The 23,367-nt window shown below is 44.6% G+C and overlaps 2 protein-coding genes across 3 annotated transcripts; one reads left to right on the top strand and one right to left on the bottom strand.

Moving 5' to 3' along the window:
- Positions 1–407: 407 nt before the first annotated feature.
- On the bottom strand, positions 408–13,027 carry LOC133345295 (glycylpeptide N-tetradecanoyltransferase 2-like). 2 transcript variants are annotated; one of them, XM_061555930.1, is made up of 12 exons: positions 12,858–13,027; positions 9,741–9,852; positions 9,353–9,476; positions 6,581–6,699; positions 6,092–6,183; positions 5,823–5,939; positions 5,084–5,254; positions 4,448–4,556; positions 3,820–3,990; positions 3,347–3,517; positions 2,415–2,552; positions 408–1,700 (listed from the first exon to the last, which is right to left on the bottom strand). In XM_061555930.1, exons 1-12 carry the CDS (start codon positions 12,965–12,967, stop codon positions 1,680–1,682), a joined length of 1,455 nt encoding a protein of 484 aa, XP_061411914.1. In that variant the 5' UTR covers positions 12,968–13,027; the 3' UTR covers positions 408–1,679. The 2 variants fall into 2 exon arrangements, with proteins under 2 accessions (XP_061411914.1, XP_061411915.1); XM_061555931.1 differs by having other exon boundaries at positions 9,353–9,473.
- A 1,652-nt stretch (positions 13,028–14,679) lies between these two features.
- CLXN (calaxin) lies at positions 14,680–22,529 on the top strand. The gene is made up of 6 exons (XM_061555322.1): positions 14,680–15,390; positions 18,113–18,268; positions 19,015–19,119; positions 20,304–20,455; positions 20,903–21,007; positions 21,979–22,529. The coding sequence occupies exons 1-6, from the start codon at positions 15,315–15,317 to the stop codon at positions 22,027–22,029; spliced, it is 645 nt and encodes a 214-aa protein (XP_061411306.1). The 5' UTR covers positions 14,680–15,314; the 3' UTR covers positions 22,030–22,529.
- The last annotated feature ends 838 nt before the right edge of the window (positions 22,530–23,367 follow it).

The raw sequence follows: 23,367 nt of genomic DNA, 5'->3' as shown, positions 1-23,367 counted from the left end.
GACAAAATGTCGGAATCCGATTGTAAATGTTGTGGCTTGGCTTTTTAAAACACCGGTGTGCTGTAGTAATAAGAATTGGCACGTTGTTACGTAACAACGCTTACTAGTTAGCTGTCGGGTGGTGGCAGGTTTAACGACACATTTACGCGATCTTACCCAAAAAACCTTTGGATGACGTAAAAAATGTAAAATGTCAACCAATGCTGCAGTGCATTCTGGTTTCCTGTCCAATGCCAATCTTCATCCTGCCACCAATGGCGCTGCATTACAGGGCAGGAATTTCCACCACATTTACAAGCGTGAATAATAACAGCAAGGCAATAAACAATTGCCTTAAAATGATTACATAGGAGTATTCGGTGTAGTGATTGTTGGGTGTAAAATGGAATCGGCAAAGTATGGCAGTCCACTAGCTCACTGGAATTTATTGCCCAGTAAAGTTGCCCTGACACGTTCATTCAGTGCACACACTGCACAACACCGACACCCCACAATGCATCTTGCTTTTGTTACGTACCACATTGCATTTATTGATGTGGCAGATCCAGGGCAGGTGGGGGGGGGATTCCAACTTTTAAACCTCTGCAAAAACTCAAAATGCTCTCGAATCAACGCTCACTCCTGAACTTTCTGTATCAGCCCTTAGGTATACATTTTATCAATAGCTGGACAACACAACACTGTATTGGAGTTCAATTCAAAACCCCCTGGGATCTGCCGCTGAATCGATATATTACCCAAGTAAGATACAGCAATGAGTATTTAACAATTGCTGTCACATGGCAATGGATGTTAATATCTTAGGGCTAAGGCTATACAATTTAAAGATTACCAAGTTATGTGAATGTTAGGCAACTGTTTGTGGTGTGCCCATATATCTGCTTTCATGTCGTTTATATCAAGGGAATCTCAGCAGAGTTGTAGTGATGACATGACGCGCTGCCTGTGGGTAGTGTGCGATAACTCGTCAAAAGCGCTTCAGTATTGCTCGTAAGGTCAATCAATTTTTTGAAACCCAAACTTGAATACTGTCCTGCTAAATTACCAGTTACCAACTTTACCAACGACAATGGTACAATTCAGCATCTGTCATGTCATTGCAAAGTATTTAATAATAAATATGTCTAGCCCCCCAGCTGCACGGAACTAAGCAGTCTGTATATGCAAGCTCAATAAAGTAAGCTCAGGATTTAATTTCTTACAGTGTTAGAACTTAGAAATTGTACAAAAAAAACAGGGCAACACTGAGTCAGGCAATTTTAAAATGCAACAAATGTTTAAAGTTGTTTACACATCTGTAAAAATGCCATATTTTCCATTCTGCAGATAAAATATCAAGCCTAATTAAATTGTTCACAACAGTTTTCCTTTCAATATGTTCATGTTTATGACACTAATCCCAGCAATGGTATTCCATATTACATACTGTATTCAGTGTTTATTCAAGGCCATATGTCTTGTTTAAACACCACCCGTATTTGCTGGATTACCAAATTGTATGGCTCCTATGAGATTTTCACTTGTAAAACACCATAACTGGGCTCCACACCCCCATACATCCTCCTTGTGTTTAATGATGAAGCTGTCCATAGTCAAATTACTGCACTGAGTCGGACTGCTGCGGAACAGCATACATTTCTCCATTAGGTCTTCTGGCTTCTCAGGAATTCCTCAAGTTTTCACTGCAGAACGAGGCCCACCTGTATAAGGGCAAAATAAAAACAGGTTGCACTCAAATTCAAATCACACCACTGGTGAACGTCAAGATGCAAATCGTGCGAATAGGCATCCGCTCGCAAACTCATCAAAACAATGATTTTGATATTGCTGTTTTCAGAGAGTTTAAAGCTTCTTTTGCATGTCTGATGTAGATGCAGATCAACTACAAGTTCACATGCAGGTGGGGTCAAGCCAGACAACCCTGTCATATATCAAGTGATATGTGAACTGATATGTAATTGAATACAATCACATATAAATTAACCAATCTAATAATCTCAGGTAAAACGAACCGTTTTAAAATAATATCTTATTGTCAACCAATGTATTATGGAATTTGAAAACTATGACCCGCAATAAAGCAACAACAGTCCCCAATGTTCTTTAACTTTGCTAAGCATCCAGACTAAGGTATGAAATCGAAATTTCCATCATACACTTAGGAAATGTAATGACTAGACAACCACCACCCCATCAGCCATGGTTAAAATCAGCAGCCCAGACTAGATTGAAGCTGAAAGTCGAGATTTTCCACACAAACTACTGTGCATCTTCATTCCAAGTCCTACTAAATTTGCGAACTCATTACCGGTGTCTAGACTGGTCTTCAGCAACTTGAATTTACAAATACAACGGAGGAGTCAGACCTAGGCAATCACTAATTATTTTTGTAAAGATGCTAACTGATGATTTACCTTCTCGGGCCCCATTTGGGGACAGCGCCAGTTGTAGAGGTAATACTGCAGATTGCCGTCACCAATGCCGAACTTAAGCTTCTCCAGGAAGGTTTTGTTCTCCATTAGGTCTAGCGCGTTAAACACATCGAACCCTTTCTGCAGGGAGACAAGGTGTGGAGGGAGTTACAGTATAGAATTTCCAGAGGCCAGCAACACACAAAGCCTAGAAATATGCTTTGGGACTTTCGGTAAAGTCACGTAGATAGGTTCAAAGAAAATAACAAAAAACTACGACGTTTCGATCACAACACAAGCGGTCTATCTACGTGAATTTACCGAAAGACCCAAAGAATATGAATTCCTGCAGTCACGAAAGCTTAAAGCCAAGCTTAGAAATCTTTCAAACCGTTTCCATCTTCAACTGAGCAGCACTCATATCAGTAAAATGCATTAAATTTCTGTTGTATGATGGTAAAGGTTATTTATAAGATCATAAAAGTGTGGAGAGACACAGTTTTAAAACAATCATTCATAACACATTTGGTTAAACAGCACATTAAGACTAAGTGTTACAATAAACCAAACACCAGTATGATGTAACTTCATATTTTTATCATATCGATTTAGTATTACAAGGAATCGAGTTTAAAGTCAAATACACTAATATATGGGTTATATCGTTTGTTTGCAGAAAGGAAAAACCGACGGAGATGGACCTGTATTTGGTAAACTAGCATAGAGTATTGATTGAAAGCTTTCGTGACTGCAGGGATTCATATTCTTGGTTCTTTCGGTAAAGTCACGAAGGGAAATAATAAAAATATAAATGTTTTTTGTTTTATATTATTATTTCCCTTCTACGTGCCTTTACCGAAAGAACCAAGAATATAGCATAGGGTAGTTGCTGTTTGTAATAAAATACAAAGCCTGTAAACACTCCTCTATCTCACCGATTTGGCCAGGACTAGCGCGTCGTTCATGAGCTCCAGCAGTGGCGTCTTGGTGTGCACGTTGTAAAAGGAGTAAGCTGCCTTCAGAGTCTTGTGCACTGAGTGGTGCATCACGGTGGAAGGGAGCGTGTAGAAGCTCAGGAAGTCCGTTATCTCCTTTGATTCAGGATTCTGCGCTCGCAGGAAAAGGTTACAAGTGAAACACGTTAGCAGATACAGAATTCTCCATTAACAGGTTTTTTTTTTAGATTGCGTACATTTAAATGTGTCGTTAAACCCGCCAACACCCGACAGCCAATTAGTCAAGTTTGTGTCGGATGGTGGCGGGTTTAACACCACATTTATATTTACGCGATCCAACCCAAAACAACCTGGATATTGGCCTCAAAAGCCTACGTGTTAAACTGGATACAGAACTTAGTTTGTGAATTATAGATCTTATCAGGGGTGGCGGCTTGGCTTTGTGTTCCCACCTCCACGATGAACGTGTCGATGATGCCTTCTCGCGGCAGCAGCCAATGGGACACCTCCTCCTCGTCCATCACTGGCGTCAGGTGAAAGCGCTGCAGGTAGAGCAGCAGCAACGCGTGCACGCGCTTCACGTCACGCGCCTCCATTGGCCGCAGCCCTTGCGTCTTCAGATCCTGGGTTCAAGGGAAGTGGACGAAAGACGGAGAAGCAACAACAATAATAATAAGTTCCTGTATAACAAACAGACTCATAGATAAACTAAACATTCGAATTAAATCAATACTTCGTCAAAAGAAACGTGAAACAATGAAATAGTCTCGCGTATTATTCCACTTATCCATTTAAAAAGAGGCTTATTGTCTCACTTTGTTGTCACCTGGGCTTGAAAGGCTCCCTACCTAATCGTATTGCCGTTCATTTACACCCCATACGTTTTGTGCGAATGTGTTGATGCTGCAAGCCCTTTACTGGCGGCATGGTGCAAGTGTGCATCAGGATAGGCCGAAAATAACTCTTGAAGGAACACCCAACGGCATATTTTTTTCAAGAAAAAAAAATTGCACAGATGACTGTAATTGCCAATTGTCCTCACACGTGTACGAATTACCAACAAGAATAAAGGTGGCCCACCTCTGGCAGGCGGTAGAGCTTCAGGGTGCGCTGCATGGTCATGTTCCTGCTTAAGTGAGAGAACTTGACTTCGATGAGTTTCCGCGGGTTCAGCGAGCGATGCCAATACCTGCAAGGGAAGGCCAACATCGTTTCTCACACTTCTCTCTCACGCACACCAGATGGATATGATGAATAACTGTTTTGAAGGAAGATTCAACCCCAAAAATAGTTACCTTGGAGATAAGTAGGCTGTGTATGCTGGGCTGTCCAGCACAAGTGTGAGGCTCTGACAATTACATTTTATTTTATTAATTATGGTCAGAGACACCACAGTGATGTATGTATTATGCAGAACTTCTTTCGCACCGTACATAGCCAATCGTGCTAATCGGAGGTGCGAGGGAAGGACAAAATGTCAATTGTGTCATAATTATATACTTGACTGTATGTTAAAGTATATTTCCATTTACAATGCTTCACCCTTCAAACAGCTCGAACACACTAAACCTAGTGACATTTCCAAAGAGCATGTGTATACAAATAACATTACCCTCCAATGCCTTTATCCACATTGTGCTTCGGGGCACCACGCAGTTAAAAGTGATTGTTTCAGAAGGCAGGCGGAGTGGGCGCGCTTGGCAAGGGGAGGCAAACCTGCAGGTGGACACAGGCTTGGGGAGCACGACGCCAGCTGTGTACACAGCCTGGAAGATGCCCTCGCGGTTGACGCGGCGTGTGATCTCCCGGATCAGCACGGGCGCCACACGCTTGGAGCGCAGCTTCTTGTGCACGCACAGAAAGTTGATCTCCACCATCTTCTTCATACTGCGCACACACAACGGGCGTTTGTTAAAACGCGGCTTATGGTGGCTGCGACAAGGTTTTGTGTGTTGTTGTATGGAAAATAATGGATGTGACAATATATGATGCACATCTACAAATTCTGTATGTTTAACATATTAAAAGGAAATTTTACATGGCAATTCAAGTAATCAGTTGGCCACAGCAACACGTGAATAAATTATGTTTCTGTAGGTGCAAGTCATTGATTTGACTGCAATCATTTATTTGAAATGTGCAGCAGGGGATAATTGTATTATGGCCAAATGCCACTGTGAGTTGTGCGCCTGTTTAACAATTGAAAGGTTGCCTAATTGAATTAGTCGTACGACTGAAAAGACAACCGTGGTTGACCTTTGGGCAAGATTTGCCTCTACAATGGAAATGTGGAATGTACACCTTTGCCTGAGAGCCACCAATGGAGATGAGTATCACACACCTGCTTGTTTGAGGAGACAATCCGATTTTAACTTCAGGATTTAAATGACATCAAAAGTTTAGCCAATGACCACAAATGCATATACGAGCTTGCCCCATGTTTCCCCCCACTCACACTTCGTAGATGCGGATGGTGGCTGGAACGGCGCTGATGAAACCAACCAGCTTTTTGTTGGAGACAACACGAACGCCGCAATGCCACTGGGACATCCAACCCGGCGGACGCAGGGCCCTGGAGCATTCAGAGAGATTCGATGTTAACCTTACCAGCATATTAAAGGAACAAAGCAAAAATAATATTACCGACATTACCACAAATGCATACTAATATTCAAAATTACGACAGTTTGTTTTATTCAAAAGAGGCAATGTTGCTACACTTACCATTGCAGGAACTCTGGGGAGTAGTCAAAGCGAAACATGTTGTCATCATCCTCGACATAGTTTTCATTCAAGAGTGTGTACAGCTCTTTCAGCTACAGCGCACACACAAAAACACCCATTACAGTTACAACACCTTCAGTTCACGATATTTCTTTAAACTTTAGTGACCTATCTTTAACCTTTAACTGTACATTTTTTTAATGAAGTCACCTGCTAGTTTTCTAATGACCATTGCACTGCCAACTGATCATTGTTTGGGTGATTTTTTACCTTTCCTGTACTTTGCACTACTATAATGTTTTTGTATTGTTTGTTGTTGTAACGGTTCTTACCGGCCCCTACTGGACATACATCTGTGAAAAAGAGCTCATCGGATTTCTCCAGTATAAATACGAATTCTAATATTCATAAAATGCATGACTTGAATGTTAAACTACTAGAAATAGTCAATTGTATGACACTTGTCTTAGGGGTAAATGCATCACCCACCACAGCGGCATTGCTGATGTCAAGAGTGTCCCACGCGAAACCAGCTGGCAGGGAGTACGGTTCCTGCCTCACACTATCCTTGTCGGGCTCTATGGGCCCATGCACCGTGACATCCTCATCTGTAAAACACACACACGCACGCTTATCTTCAAATGAAATTAATAACACCGTGCAGATGATTCCCGACGTCAAAGTGTCACATTATAATTCACCTCTGCCACCAGAATGAAAATGTGCATGAACACAGAAATGGAGAGGCTGCGGATGTCTTAAGGCCAACTCGTAACGATATCTAAAAACAAACAATTCGTCAATAACGCTGCCTTTAAATTGAAAAGAATATATAACAGGCGACGCTTCAGCATGATGGCCCTCCTTCATAGTACATGAAGGTGGCAGAGAAATATCGGGTACGAGTTGGAGGCTGCACTTTATACCATGGGGCCTGAAAGGAAAATACAAAAAATGTTTCCTGTTAAACTATTTTTGAATTGGCATATGAATAGTTACCTATTAGTAGCTATTCATAAACGAACCCTTCAATAATCAAAAACAGTATGAAACACGTTAGTATTGAAAGTATTATAAAATCTTGCTGGCGCATTGCGCTATCGCAAGAATGGTTCAAGTGTGGACGTATGCATGCTGAACATATTCCACACTGTACGTAGCTAACTGTGAGGTTAATGCGCAATCAACTTCGTGAATGCATTCCTGGGCCCAATTATAAGTTCAAATTGTATAAGAATTCTCCAGACATGTAAGGGTCAAAAGAGATAAAGGGACTTTGTAATGGTTTGAATTTCCTGCACCTTGCAAGCAGGGGAGGGTCATTGATCAGAGGAAATATAAAAACGAGTTCTATACGTATTTTTAGCCTTGCTTTCCAATATTATTGAGAAATTAAATTAAATGTCTTATGTAAACAAATGTGTGCTCCAAAATGAGGTACACCATATTTTAACTTAACAAGGGATAAGGTTTGTCTAGCATGCAATAATAAAGCAATGTTTGAAATGAAGGCGAGGTGTTCACTCAGTCCTGCTAGCTGAACGGTATTCAATTTGAAAATGAGGTGGGCCTTCTATCATATTTCTGACATGTCACTGGGGCTATGGTCCCCAATGTGGAAGTGACGAGCCAGTGGTTTGGGCTTGTCTGCATCGTGAGCTGAACGAAGATGTTGGGTAAGCTATCAGCGAGGCATTCACCAGTGTTTTTGAATGCAGTGGAGGCCACAGTGTTTGCGCGTGACGCAAAAAAAAACTGAATGTTGGTTGTGCATGTAAACTTATGGTATGTCAAAAATTATGCTCTGGGTAATTTGATCTGTGTATCAGTCGACAAGAAGATACACATGTTACAGCTTCTCCGATTACATGGGAAGGTGCCTGGTATGCTATTGTTGGTGTTTCACGTAGAGCTGTTCTGCAAGTTCTCTGGAACGCAACCTGGTGGGTGGTTTCCTTAATCATGTTGTCAGTTTGTATCACTCCTTAGGATATTCAAATTAAGGACTTTTTTGATATACAGGTTTGATGGGTGGTATGTCAGGACAACTGACACCCTATCCTGTCTTTCGCTTAACTACTTGCATGTTGCTTCACAATCTACTGAGAAGGAACATTGGTATGCAGTCGACTACCTCTTCAGGGAATTGGTTTGCTGTGAAAAACCTTTCATTTCATTGGCTTAGTTATCAAAATCTCCATCGTTGCTGTATAAGCGCTGGAGGTGGAGAAACTGTGAAAATTGTATATTGCCTTTTTGGTGTGAACAGCCTCCGCTTTTTGGACATCAGCCAGTCCATCCAAGAGGATACACTAACCATTTATGTGACATGAAAACTAAGAGACTCAATACTCCTACCTAATCAACACATCATCACACTCTCCCCACACTATTTTCCTTTTAAGACAGGGTTATTGATGAATGCATTTATTTTGTAATTTGTGCACCACTAACGATGCAGTATGACCGAATAATTAGAATAAAAATATCTGTGAAGATAACTGGAAGTAATCAGGACTTGAATATTTGCCTATACGCTGTAATATTTCAGCACGATGATGAGAATGTGTAATGCGGTATCATTAGTTTTATTCATTTTACGTTGTGTTAACATGGCTGAGAATAGGAACCACAATGCAGGCTGTGTTTTCTTGACACGTCACGTGCACTTGACAAGAGACCATTCGTAGAAATGTGTCTTTAGAGAAATGGAAATAACGTGCAATGATTATTATTTTTAGTACTTAAACGGACATTGTCTACGATGTTAGGAATACAGTTGAAGGAACGACTTTGTTTGGCTTGACATTAGTCTGCTTCTATTATGTGTTATACTATCGTATGTTTGTCTTGGCAAGACAGGCGACCGTTGCTTCATCAGCAGCGTGGAGGGCCCTGAGACCACCGTTGAGTCCAGTCAGGGGCCACTCGTCGACAATATGCGACGTGGCCCGTCGCTAACCACATCCATGTAATGGGTTGTCATTCTGGACCAAGGTTTGCTGGAATTATATGATTAAATGTATTTTGTTCAGGACAAACAAAGTAATGAGATTCATCATCCTGTCAGAACGCTCCTACATTAAACATTTTTTTAAATGCAACAGACACACACTGTTGTATGCCAAGTCATGTTTTAAAATGAGGCAGTCACAACAATGTATCGCGTGCCCTTCTCCCAGCTACAAGCAAGTCCACCCCATCAGTGAGAAAGCAAGGGTACACAACTGTGCATGTGCGGTGGCACCGGCCGACACGTACCAAGCTTAGGGACGGGCTGGGTGTCCCAGAACTGGTAGTTGCGCTTGCTGGCCTCCTCCAAGTTGCGTGCAGGGCCCGGGCAAACATTGAGAAGTTCCATGGCGCGCTGCAGATCCTGCAGCTTCTGCACCGGAACGGCGGTCACGGCATTACCCTTCACATACGGCAGTGACCCGCATCAAGTAACAAAGACGATTTACAACTATGGGACTGCCACGTGCTCGCCGAAACTGCACGAGCTTTATGCCAAACCAACGGCTATATGGTTGCGAGAGAATATATTACGTAAACTCTAACCAATCAGCAGTCAATCAAAGCCCAAGATCTAGCACGCCAGTGCACGTCAGTGTGGCACAACCGCAGAGAAGACTAAAAGTCTTGGATCTACCTTTACATCCTGCGAGTCTGAAGCAGAGTCGGACTTCGTAAGTCCTTTTTCCTTTTTTCTCTTTTGCTTCTTTTTCTTCTTCTTTGCTGAAGCGGGATCCCCACTGGGACTCCTAACGCATAAACACGCAGCACGGGTTAGGGCGAGCGTGGCAAGCTGGAGAGAGGTGAGCGTGAGAGTTCAGGAAGTGAATCACCTCGGATAGGGTCAAGCACATGGCAGTGAGGAGATGAGGAGGTAGTTTTTAAGGCGACGTGTGGTGAGAGCGAGTTACAATGTAGGAAGTAGAAGAGGAATATGGAGTGGGTTGTGCGTTCAGGTGTAGAGTGATGTGAGATAGGTGGTGGGGAGGAAGTGGAAGATGATGATGAATGACGAGTGTAGGATACAGATGGTGAAATGATACGCAACAATGAGGTATAATGACATGTGATGATCAGGTTATGTTATTGATCTGATCAAGTGTAGGTTGATGATTTGTAGCTGTAATAAAGTATAATGATGACGTGTGACGTATAATTATGACGCAAATGCACAGACAACTTGCGATATACGTTGAACTTCTTTCGCGCCGTACGTAGCCAACCATGCTACTGGGAGGTGCAAGAAAAATGACACTAAGCAGAGTTGAGCTTGGATAGCGAGGATGGGCAGGTGTTACAGGCTGTTGCTGCAGGGATACCATGGGGGGCAGCATACGGCGATGGAGAAAACGTCATTGTTTGACTGTACTGTACTTCAACGCTCCTACGCCCTGCACCAACCCGCATTGACTTACGAAGTTAAGTTTGGGAAGATCACTCCCCTTAAATAATGGAAGAGGCTCCCACCCAGCAGCGGGCTGATAAAAAGGGTTGTACGTGTGCACGGTGTGTGAAGGTGATCCATTATATGTTTCGCACCGATGTGTGGGATTTAACAAGGTGCACGTGCAATGGCAAGGTCAACGATGATGACGAGGTGTGATGACGTGTGACCAACAACTGCTCGTGACCCCACTCAGTTGGCCATGCGATGAGTAATAACGATGTTCTTCTATTGTGGGATGATGAAAAAAAAACAATCGGCATGTTTATGCGATTTGAGTGTATGTTTAACGAAACGTTGTAATTACCCGGCGTGCATTTGGTGACGGAATGTCTGTGTAATTATGACGAGAGGATGCGCGCGGTGAAGGGGGGGGGGAGTGTATTTGTTTGTGGCGGTGATGAGATGAATAATAATGGTGCGTAATTACGAGGTTAACAATGCCCAAGTTGAATGTGCGATGAGGTGCAATGAGAGTGAGAGTTGTCTCCCACCTGCTTTGGAACCCCCAGCGATAGCGTTGTGTGTGTGTGGCGATAGTGCAATTACAACGAAGTGTCATGATGCTCGGTATGATGCGGGGGCCGTCCCCTTAACATTTGTCATGATGATGCACGTGGTGTGCAATGGTGAGGTGCGATCATCGAGTATAAAGACGACGACGACACATGTAAACGATAAGTGTATCGTCATCACCGTAACGAGGAGCAATCCCCTCCCCGCTCATCTTGACATGTGATTGATGATGATGTGATGATGATGTGTGATGTGTGATGATGATGTGGGACGACGAAGTATGGCCTATGATGTGCAATCGCGTTTAACGATGGCGATTGATGACGAGCCGTGTGCGTCTCAGATCGCCGTGTTGAACGACGTGTGACGAACACGAGGGGGGCAATGCAGCAAACTAAAAAAAATTGTACTGTACTCGGGACGTCCGTTCTATGCTCCCTCCCGCCCGCTCGTCTGAAACCCACGTGGCGAACGACGCATGGCCAAAAAGACCGCCACGACCCGCAACCAACAATCGTGGCTTTACTAAAATAAAAAAAGGGATGGTGGTGGTGGTGAAGACGACGACGCTGATCATACGTAATGACAAAATGTGTAATGTTGATGTGTGAAGACGACGATGACGACGGCGGATGAGAAGTTGGCCGCTCTTTTTCGCCACGTTTAGATGAAGATGCTCTTTGGACGAGGCGTCTTGAAGCGTGACGAGGTTTTAATGACAGCTCGGATGAATGATGACTGAATGACGACGGTTATGAAGATCAGCAATCACTGTAACACGTGCGCCCTCTGTGATCGTGAAGTCGACCATCGTGTCCCGGTTGTACTCGTGCCAATGATCGAGTAATGATCGATTAATTAAGGAGGGGGGGGCGGGGGGTGTTAAAGATGAATGAATAACCTCATGTTGATTTTTAAAACGACGGAGTTTAACTATGACAACGAGGTTGTAGCGCTGCGAACAATTGTTTGATAATGGCAACGTTAATAAATCACGGGGTTAACGATGAGCCGGTAATGTCGCTGGTTAAGATAAATGATAATACATTCTAATTCACGAGGTGTATGTAAGATTGTAATAGTTTTGGTTTATTTATAATCAGGCGAGAACCCAAGCTGGCCACAAGAGTGACACTTTGGCAACTGGATAAGACGTTTAATGGCGATAATGAAGATGATGGGGATGTGTTCGTCTCACGATCGCTGATGTTTAATGTGAAGCGGTGCTATTGATGAGGTGTTATTGATTAGGTGTTATGTTTGTAACGATAAGTGCAATAATCGCGCGGTGTGTTTCACGTCGAATGTGACGAGGTGGGACGATGGCGAGTTAATGCTACGAATGCGTAAATACAATGTGTGATATCTGAGGTAATTAGCAAGGACTAACGCGCAATAATCGTCACACTTGACGATTAACAATGATAGTGACGAGCTTGACCTGATACTACCGCAACGCAATTATTACAATGAGGTCCAACAATCGGCGGTGTAATGATAATGACGAGGTGAAATGCTGCTGCTGCTGCTGCCGATGTGTGACGGTACCGGCTGCAAGAACGACCAAGTACAACCACGACTCAATGAAAAGACAACAGACGCGTAACGAAACACCGCCGATGATTCCGACGAAGCCGACGAAGCCGAGTCGCCCATTCCTTCCTCCTGGGCCTCAGGTCGCGCAGGGTCGACCACCGCCACCCAGACCCACACACACGCAACCCCCCTCACAACCCCTCGCTCAACGCCGCCTTCACCCCCACACCCTCGTCCGCCACCACATCCTCTCCGTACCCGTCGTCGTGCTCGGCCTCGTCCTCGTTGTCGCCGTCGATGCCGCACGTGTCGGGGTCTTCGAGCTCGAGGCTCTGCGCGCTCAGCGCCGACTCGGAGTCTTCCGCCATCGCGGCCGCACCGCCCGGTCCCGGCCCCCAACGCGTCCAGCGCGCCTGCGCGAAGGTGCCCACGGCCAATCAGCGCTCGCGCACGCCGTCACGTGTTACGCGGCGAAGGCGGTGCGCGGAGAGAGCGATCATGCACCGCGCACGCGGCCCCCCCGGTTTCCGTTTGCTGCTGCCGCCCCCGCCCCCCACCCCCCACCCGTTCGCGCCTCTCGTGAGCCGGCCGACTGAGCATGCACCGTGTGAAAGTGTGAGGGCTGCGTGGTGACGTCGGCACGCAACGTGAGCGGGTGAGCGGCGTGGTGACGTCAGCACGCAACGTGAGCGGGTGGGCGGCGTGGTGACGTCAGCACGCAACGTGAGCGGGTGGGCGGCGTGGTGACGTCAGCACGCTGTGTATCCACTGCTGGCTGCAATAATCGACGCACGGTGATTCTTCTGTAACTTTATTCGAATATTTTACCCGGAGTAATCCCTTAAGATGTGAAACATCTCGTGTGCAAAGAGTGTCAAGAGTGCAGGCATTGCGTTCGCGATGCGATCTGCTGCACTGCACAGTGTGTGTGTCTTACCATGTGAACATAAGACACGAATCATCTTCTTGGTTCTTTCGGTAAAGTCACGTAGTAGGGAAGTAATAAAATAATAAAAATAAAACATAATAAAATCATTCTCACGACGTTTCGGCCACAACGCAAGCAGCCGTCCTCAGGTGAAGAACATGTATGTCGATAAGACAGAGTCTAAATGACAGACATGTTCTTCACCTGAGTCTAAATGACAGACATGTTCTTCACCTGAGGACGGCTGCTTGCGTTGTGGCCGAAACGTCGTGAGAATTATTTTATTATGTTTTATTTTTATTATTTTATTACTTCCCTTCTACGTGACTTTACCGAAAGAACCAAGAAGATGAATCCCTGCAGTCACGAAAGCTTTAAATCGAAAAATAAGACACGAACACAAACCAATACACGGGGTTCGACGCGAGTATTTTATCGCAATCGATATTGTGATCGATAAATTGCAATCGATATTAATCGATTATTCGACGCGCCGTTAACACCGCCCCGACTGGAAGGGGGCCGTCCATAAATGACGTCACGCACCTGGGGGGGGGGGGGTTGAGAAATGTGACGTCACAATCAAAATGCGCAACTTTAAATAAATATCGACAACACGTTCTGCTTAATTAAATAGACTTTTTTATGTTTTCTCCTACAACATCAGAGTGCAGCGCCACACTAAATACGCACTACAATGACAATAGTTTAAAGCGATTCGAAGCATGTTTTATTTGGGGGGGGGGGGGCAGAGCTTCGTGACGTCATATTTGAGGGGGGGGGTCTGACTTTTTGTGACGCCGTGTGACGAGCGGGGGGGGGGGTCAAAAATCGTCCAAAATCTCGTGACGTCATTTATGGACGGCCCCAAGGCGGTACACGCGATCCACGACCCCAAACGAATTTAGAACTCGTCACGATTCCGTGTTGCAAATCGATTCAAGAACAAATTGTCTCAAATTGACCCACTCGTTTGCATTGTTTATCGTTTCCTCCCCCCCCACACCCCTTCTCTCTCTGTCACGTTCACCAAGTCTGCTCACGCAGTCGTCCCACCGTGTAGCTCTGACTGAGTATCCGCGCCACATCGAAAATTATCGATTCGCCGCTCTCCACTGTTCGATTCGTGAATCGCTGTGCGCATGCGCGGCGTGCTCGGTCGCTCGGGGAGACGAGAATACACTGGGCGCCCGCGTGTCCGGGACACCCACAACTCGTCACCCACAACTCGTCACCAAGCTAGTCACCCATCTCGTCACCCAGCTAGTCACTCACCTCGTCACCCAGCTAGTCACCTCGTCACTCACCCCGTCACCCATCTCGTTACCCACCTCGTCACCCAGCTAGTCACTCATCTCGTCACCCACCACGTCACCCATCTCGTCACCCACCTCGTCACCCACCTCGTCACTCACCTGGTCACCCACCTGGTCACTCACCCCGTCACCCACCTTGTCACCCATCTCGACACCCACCTGGTCACCCACCTCGTCACTCACCTCGTCACCCAGCTAGTCACTCACCTCGTCACCCACCTCGTCACCCACCTCGTCATTCACCTCGTCACTCACCCCGTCACCCAGCTAGTCACCCACCTCGTCACCCACCTCATCACTCACCTCGTCATCCACCTCGTCACTCAGCTAGTCACTCACTTCGTCACCCAGCTCGTCACTCACCTCGTCATCCAGCTAGTCACCCACCTCGTCACTCACCTCGTCACTCACCCCGTCACCCAGCTAGTCACCCACCTCGTCACCCATCTCGTCACCCACCTCCTCCCCGCGATGCCGCAAACGTCCGCGTTGAGTGGGAAGAAGCTGCAGGAGCTGGCCGAGTCGCTGAGTAAACGCGTCAAGCACTGTGAGTGACACCATCATCATCATCAGGGCTTGGTGGTACATGTTGTTTGTGTCGTTTATTGTGAAAATCCGGGCAGTTCCTATGATCACTGTCTCATTGCTTTTGTGGCTTTATTTTGGTGATTTCGAACACGTGTTTTGCTTTGGTCATGTTTTGTTTGTTGTAGTACGGAGTTAGACTGATGGCTTTAATCTAAGTTGTCTTGTGGTTGTTGTTCTTGTTTGACTTGCATCCCACTGGGATTTTTGCACACAGCGTTGGTGTACGGTGCTTTTTTTGGAAGACTTTGCAGTTTTTTCCTGGATTTTTTTGTTCACTTTAAGATGTTTTCTTGTTCATGTTTTTGTTTGTTGTGGTTGCACCAGATTCAAGAGTCGAATGGCTCACAGGGCTATACCAAATAAATGAAACTAAAACACATTCCTGCGGAGGGAGCTGGTAGGAACGTTGGGTTGCTCGGTCAATGGCCAGGGTCAACGGCGGCGTGGTGTATTCCGCAAATATGCCCGACTGTGAGGGCGGGCACAAGCCGGCGTGAGTAGGTTAAACGTTGAGTTTTATAAGGGCACCACGGGGTGACCAGCCCCTCCCCACCCAGCCCCACCCCTCCCACCCCCACCCAGCCCCACCCTCCCCACCCAGCCCCTCCCCACCCTCCCCACCCAGCCCCTCTCCACCCTCCTCTCTCCACTCAGTCCCACCCCTCCCATTTTTGGATGCACGACGGACGGACACAATAATCCCCTGTGGGCTGGTGTAACCAGGAGGTTCCTACCAGTAAAACTGAATGATCAGCATCACGATCACGGCAGCCGAGTCTGAGCGATGTCCTCCTCGCTACGCGCGTGGCCTCTAAACCCCGCACTGTGGAGGAGGCAGCGGCCAGGGCTGGTGGATCAGACGCGGATTGTTGCAAAATCCCCCCCCCCTCTTCTTCCCGTGGGGGGGGGGGGGGGTCAGTGGCGAAACGTCGTACTCAGATTGTAAATGTTGTGGCTTGGCTCTCCAACACACCCGTGTGCTGTACTAGTGACGAATTGGCCACGTTCTGTTTACGTGACAACCCTTACTAGTTGGCTGTGTCGGGTGGTGGCGGGTTTTAACGACACAACATTTATATATTTACGCGATTTAACCCCCAAAAAACCCCCCGTTATTTTGGATGATATTGGTCGCAAAAATGTTAAACAAAGTGTGGACTGTCCTCTCCGTACGGGGTAGTGCTGTGTTGTCCCCTCATCGCATGTGTCCGGGTTTTCTCCCCCAATGCCCAAGTTTCCTCCCGCACTCATTTATGGGCCCTTAACGCATTCACATTTAGAGGACAGCAGAGCTCGGGCACTTGTTGGTGGTTCTGGCTCACCGCGTGGCTGCTGCTGCTGCTGCCTTCCCGCTCGTCTGTGGTTCCTCCTCGCGTCTCTGAGGCGTCCTCTCAAGAGCCGAATGGCTCACAGGGCAATACCTAATAAATGAACTTGAAATAAATTAACTTGAACTCTCTTATGAGAGTGAAGCAAGGCCGTAGCCATGGAGTCAACATTGGGGGGGACAAAATCTTCCAGGGGGTCTGGCGGTCCCCCCCCCAGAAAAAAAATCTAAATTTTAAAACGAATTTCCTGCCTAAAATATAAAAAAATTCACTAACACATGGGATGGACTTTTTATTTATTTTAACAATAATGTCTAATAGTGTATTAGAGTGCTCTGTTTTTTTCTTTTTTTTTTTACCTTTTCTTGTTTCATTGTATGTAATGGCAGAAATTAGAGATTAATAAAGTACAACCATAACCACAATCATATAAACAGAAATCAATTTTATAGCAATATATTGGGGGGGACATTTTGAGCATATTAGAATATTGCGGCCTTGGAGTGAAGTGAATATTCCTCATTCCCATGGCGTCGGCCAATCTATAGCACAGCCACTATTCACTACGCTAAGCAGAAAGTGGTAGCTATTTTATCTACCCTCAAGTGGGATGATCTGCTGAGTTAACCAAGGTATGAACTTATAACCTGATTACGAGGCGCTTGCTCTGCTGCTGAAGCCTGTTATGGCAAGTATTACTTGATGAAAACGCATACACGGGATGCTTTGTACAACATAGCTGGAATCGCTCTTAAATCTGGTATGGGGCCGTCCATAAATGACGTCACGCACCTGGGGGGGGGGGGGTCAGACAATTGTGACGACGTGTGACGAGGGGGGGAGTTTGAGAAATGTGACGTCACCTCAAATGCGCAACTTTAAATAAATATAGACAACACGTTCTACTTAATTAAATATACTTTTTTATAATAGTTTTCTCCAACAACATCAGAGTGCAGCGCCACATTAAATACACACTGCAATGACAGTAGTTTAAAGCGATTTGAAGCATGTTTTATTTTTTGGGGGGTGGGGGCAGAGCTTTGTGACGTCATATTTGTGGGGGGGGGGGTCTGACTTTTTGTGACGCCGTGTGACGAGGGGGGGAGGGGATCAAAAATCGTCCAAAATCGCGTGACGTCATTTATGGACGGCCCCTATGCATTTGTTGCCTCCAGTAAAAGTCGCTCGCTACTGCTCGTCACTTTTACACAATGTTGTCACGAGGAAATACCCAAAAAGTCGCTCTATCTAGTGACAAAATCGCACTTCGCAACGCTGACGTCAATCAGGCTGCCCTCTGAGAGCTCTCTGCTGTCCCCATGTGTGTGTATGTGTGTGCAATGCGTGCAGTTACCCGCAAGGAAGTGGAGGATCTGCTGGGGTTCTACGCAAAGCTCCTCTCCAGCTTCACGGAGAGACGACCCAGGGCCGGCCTGGAGCGAAACCCCTTCAGGAGCATTCTGCACAACATGTTCAACATGACGGACGACATGATCATGGATAGAGGTGGCTAACGCTGTCACGCTTCCACCATCCCCCTCCCCTCTTTGGTTAACATTGGTTGAAGCAAGCCTCAGGGCTGACGGTACACTGAATGGTGAAACCGATATGGAGTTTGATGAGTTGAGCCAGTGCTGATGAAATTACGCACTTCAAGAAAGCCGTGCCGCTGATGGGATGTTAAATAAGGTGTTGCACGTGGAGGGACTGATATGGGAAGGTGTATTTTCTGCTTATTTATATTGATTAGCGTGGATGTGTTTTAAGTCTCAGCAGCACAGGCTTGCAACTGTTCAAACACTACAAAACATTGGATATTTAATCATCATATACTGATGAGGAAAAATAATAATCCGCTGATAAGTGCACAAAGGAGCGTGGAGAGATGCATGCTTAAAATCTACCTTCAGAGACGGAAATCGGAACACATTGATGAGAAAGTGTAATGCGTGTTGGAGACATTTAATCTTCGATACTTGATTTAAGTAACAAAAAGTGTCCCACTTTTCAAATGAGCATGATGCTCATCTCCACCAGTGACCACCTGATTGATAAAAATAATATTTCCATGATACGGACCAATCCCTCCACAGGAATGATCATATTTGACTACCCACAACATTGTACCAAATGTATTAAACCCAGACGGATGTTAAGTCGAGATAACCCACGACCATGATTTCAACTCATAACCTTCATATTGCCATTGGTCTTCCACGAACTTATTTTTGCAATGATGTGTTTCACTGAAGTTTTTAGGGCGTTCGACAAGGACAACGATGGCTACATCAGCAGCAAAGAGTGGGTAGAAGGACTCGCAATCTTCTTACGTGGAACGCTGGAGGAGAGGATGAAATGTAAGCACATTCATTGATGTTTCTGTGTGACTGCAGTGCATCTGCACATGCTCTTCACACAGATATGAAGTTGTTTTAATATTCTGTACTGCTTACTACTGCTTTTTAAAAGGCTACACAAGACACAAATGGATTTAATAAGCTGCATTATTGAGGCACATTTAATTTTTTTTTTATTAAACACTAAATAAACATCCCACACATTATAATGCCCTTTTATTTAAACCAGTAAAGTCTCTCTAGTCTGCAGACTTTTGAAGGAAGGTCCCGCATTGGGATATTTAGCAAAATTCATGAATGAGTGTTTGGCATGCGGCAAGAGTAATCGGAGAAACCCCACACACGAGAGAATAACATGAAAAGCTCCTGTGCATCAATATATGAATCCATTGCATTTCTGCCATCTCTTGGCCAACTTGCAGATGTAGCTTCATTCTTCAGACACTATGGCAGTTTCTATAATCTGGTGCACCTCGTGAGCTTAAACTTATATAACCCACGAATCAATGTTTTTGCTGACGCCGTGCGCCATGGAAATTGGTTGGAATTATCCACGTGATTCCATTAATCTGTGAAAAGTTTGCAGATTACAGGGGGAAAACGTGGAAAACCACTTATGGCTAACTTAATCCACAATACATTTGCAGATTATATGATTTTTTTTTTTATATGGACCAATAGGTGTATGTTAGTGTATGTTGAAGCAATTTCTTTTGGCATTTTTAGATATAATATTCAAGACAATAAAAAATGCTTAAATCGTTTTTTATAAAAAAATTATGTCAGCAGAGGTAGGCTTTGCGACGTAAGTAAAAAATAAAAGAATTGCAAAATACAATACAATAAAAGTGTTACTTTAGTCCTTTTCCTGCAGCTGTATCTCTGCAACTCTCCATTAACCCTGCCCACTTAAACGGATCACAGTTTGCAGACCACTAAGCGTTTCAATCTGTCGCCGGTGTACCACTTGTTACGGGAACAGATGCAAACCACCAATTATTGATCTGTGAAATACAGGGATGCACGGATTATTGGACTACAAATTATTGGACATTTGCTGTACTGCATAAGAACATATTTCAAATAATACACAGTGTATATCAACCAACATGGATGTTTTTACTTGGATTATGCACACTAACTGAAATTAACTGATGACATGCATATGCTCCTGTGGACGACAGATTGCTTTGAGGTATACGACCTTAATGGAGATGGGTACGTTTCACGGGAGGAGATGTTCCACTTGCTGAAGAGCAGCTTGATAAAGCAACCATCTGAAGAGGACCCTGACGAAGGCATCAAAGACCTGGTTGAAATCACTCTCAAAAAAATGGTACCTCTTCGATCCTGGAAATGCATAACAAGTGTGTCCCCACGCTGAAACAAGCATTGTGTATGTCCCATATTAGTTGCTGGCTTTGAGTCAGTGGTGAGAATTCAACATTGCTACGGCTCAAACCAATCTCCTTGGAGGACATCCAATGTGGCCTTTTTCCACACAACCTGCTGCTCATTTGATCGCCTCGGGACGTGAGGGCTGGATTGGTGCCCAACTGGGATTTTCACTGGCAACTTCCATTCGTATGGCCACAATGCCATCCAGCTGACTTTTTATTGTGTACACTAAGAGTATATAACACACACTTCCACCTATGTCACAGCTTAGAGCTTGTGTACTTACTAACCTTGCCTCAAGCGGTGCCCTGTGTTGAAGATTACTGGATCAATATGTAATATAGTTTCAGCCTGTGTTGTATTTGTTGTGCTCTTGACATTTCAGGACCACGACCATGACAGCAGACTCTCGTATGCTGACTTTGAGCAGTCCGTCCGGGAAGATAATTTGCTGCTGGAAGCATTTGGACCATGTCTGCCCGATGCCAAAGTACGCACATAAAACACACCTTTTCAGCAATTTTGATTTTATTATCTTAGCTTTAAACATCCCATTATATATTATACTAGCTTTACTAGCCGGCTTCGCCCGAGACTTGGATTCTTGTCTTGGATTAATACACGGCCTACGCGGAGGGTGGGATGCGTGACGTCAGCAGGCACACTTCGTAATGCTGCCGCATGCGGGTGACATCACAGATGTGACGTCACCGCTCACTTGTCGTGCAAAATATATCCATTATTGCGCCCCCCCCCCCCAAAAAAAAATACAAAAGTCTATTTTTATACTTTTAGCATTGTGTACAGTCTGGAAGCTACCCACATGCCAAATTTCAAGTTTGTTGCTTGTCAGGAAGTATGCTAAACATTTCGAACAGACACACATTCACAAATTTCCCGTTAATATATATAGATTTTTTTACGACATTAAGCATCACCAAGGATCTTGCTATAACAGTGCCCCGTATTTGTAGCTGAGCATTGTGTGGGGGTCATCACACGTTACTGGACACATGAGACCCATGCAATAGTGACTGGAGGTCGTCCCACCCAGTATTTGCCATATTTGTGTTACACGATATTGTTATGTAAACAATCTTCACCAAATTAACTGCACACCTTTTTTTAAGGAAACCATGACCCAAATAGAGTACGCACATGAAGCTGTTTGGCGCAGCTGTTAACTTATCGCGGCAACATTTTTTGTGAACAGCAATTACGAATCGGGAGTGTGCAAATATGCTGGGCCATGTTTTTTTATTATTGTTTTTTTCTCCTTTCTGTACTCCATGTTGTGAACATATCTCTACGGTGAATAAAATACGGAACATTTTTGATCAGTACAATATGGTAGTAAAGCTGCCTAATAACGGGCAATACAGTGAAGCAAATTGCCTAATATTTAAACAGCTGTTTTGTTATCCGAGCAAAATGTATGACATTGATCCCTTTGTGATTCAGAGTGCAACGGCGTTTGAAACTCAAGTCTTCAAAGACAAGAGTAGCAGCTGAAGAAAGCCCCCGACCAGGGACCCAAGCCGCTCTCTGTGCTTTCTATACTTTTACTTTCTTACACTCAAGTAATGTTTACAGGCAGGTGCCTACAAACAAATCATGTAATGACCGGCATTTACAAATCCAGATATAATTTACCTTGTCAATGGTTGTTTTTTTAAAGTCTGCACACTATAATATTACAAATATTGCTGTCAAAATGTCGACTCGTATTTTGTCAATAAAACATTTGTCAAGCGAAACATTGTTGCAATGCAAAGTCAGGTTTGGAATTGGATTGTGTTCATCGAAGTTTCGTGCTTGTAGTACATATCTCTGTGTCAGTACGCTGTCATCTAAACGTATTTTTGGATGTTGACGTTTTTAGTGTGGTCATTTTGTTCAAAGTTGATTAACTTTAGATGCCTTTTAAAGCACATGGAAGTGATCGTCTCAACACGTATGTTCACTGCATACGAATTAACAAAATCTCGCCGATCTTGAAAATATACACTCACGGATAAGCGGCAATATATTCAATCATCATCATCACAGGCTGATGATGAAATGCTCCCTGCATTGGATCGGCAACGACCGCCCATATAGTTGCCACAAGGTGGCAGTGTTTACACAGTAAAAGTAAAAGTGTAATGAACAGACACATTTCATTACGTGGGTGTCCCATTGCTTCTGGCCAGTGCTTTGAAACGATGCACATGCAGCCCTAACGTTGGAAATATATGAAATGCGAAGGGAATCTGGCAGCACCTCTTGAATACAAATCAACCACTGAGTACGTCCTATATTTGTGCCTCCATTGAATGCGATGAAACCCTAAGATATTTTCCAGAAAGACACGTCTATATCTTTACACTATCTAACCCCTCCAAAAACCCCTGTATTTTGGATGATATTGGTCGCGAAAGTCTACGTGTTAAACGGATTTTCCAGCAACATTGTAGCATGGATCAGCCTCGCGCTGAATGTCATGTGCCATTTAGTACATTAGTGCAGGTAGTGTTGTAAAAACACGTTTCAATTTCACATTCAAACTGCATTTACAAAAGTAAGCGTCCAATATTGTACTCGTAGCTCGGTCATACGTTCCCTATATTAAATGTACAGGGTGCCTAAAAAAAATGTGAACACATCCGAGAATTTGCAACAACACCACAATAAATTTGCTGCCTCCAGGCTCTGGAGACCACCTGGAGAAGATTCCAGGCAACGTGTTGACAATGATGGCGAACAAGTGGAGACTCTGACTTTTTGAAGTTATTAACATACATTTGTTATCATGTTACAGTGTATTAGCCGTTCTTCTTCCATTAAAAATTATAGTTCTAGATTTGAAGT

This window comes from Lethenteron reissneri, chromosome 21, assembly GCF_015708825.2.
Source record: "Lethenteron reissneri isolate LAM-NWPU_2019-01 chromosome 21, ASM1570882v1, whole genome shotgun sequence".
In the NCBI taxonomy this organism is placed as follows: Eukaryota; Metazoa; Chordata; class Hyperoartia; order Petromyzontiformes; family Petromyzontidae; genus Lethenteron; species Lethenteron reissneri.
Note: the sequence above shows the minus strand (reverse complement) of the source record. Positions and strands in the feature narration are given on the sequence as shown.

Bases quoted from the DNA above. Each gene is read 5' to 3' on its own strand.
- CLXN (XM_061555322.1), top strand. From the start codon at position 15,315: ATGCCGCAAACGTCCGCGTTGAGTGGGAAGAAGCTGCAGGAGCTGGCC. The intron at 18,269-19,014 runs GTGGCTAACGCT...GTTTCACTGAAG, and splicing joins CGACATGATCATGGATAGAG to TTTTTAGGGCGTTCGACAAG. The intron at 19,120-20,303 runs GTAAGCACATTC...TGTGGACGACAG, and splicing joins GCTGGAGGAGAGGATGAAAT to ATTGCTTTGAGGTATACGAC.
- LOC133345295 (XM_061555930.1), bottom strand. From the start codon at position 12,967: ATGGCGGAAGACTCCGAGTCGGCGCTGAGCGCGCAGAGCCTCGAGCTC. The intron at 2,553-3,346 runs GTGAGATAGAGG...GTCTCCCTGCAG, and splicing joins CGCTAGTCCTGGCCAAATCG to AAAGGGTTCGATGTGTTTAA. The intron at 1,701-2,414 runs GTAAATCATCAG...GCCCTTATACAG, and splicing joins CCCAAATGGGGCCCGAGAAG to GTGGGCCTCGTTCTGCAGTG.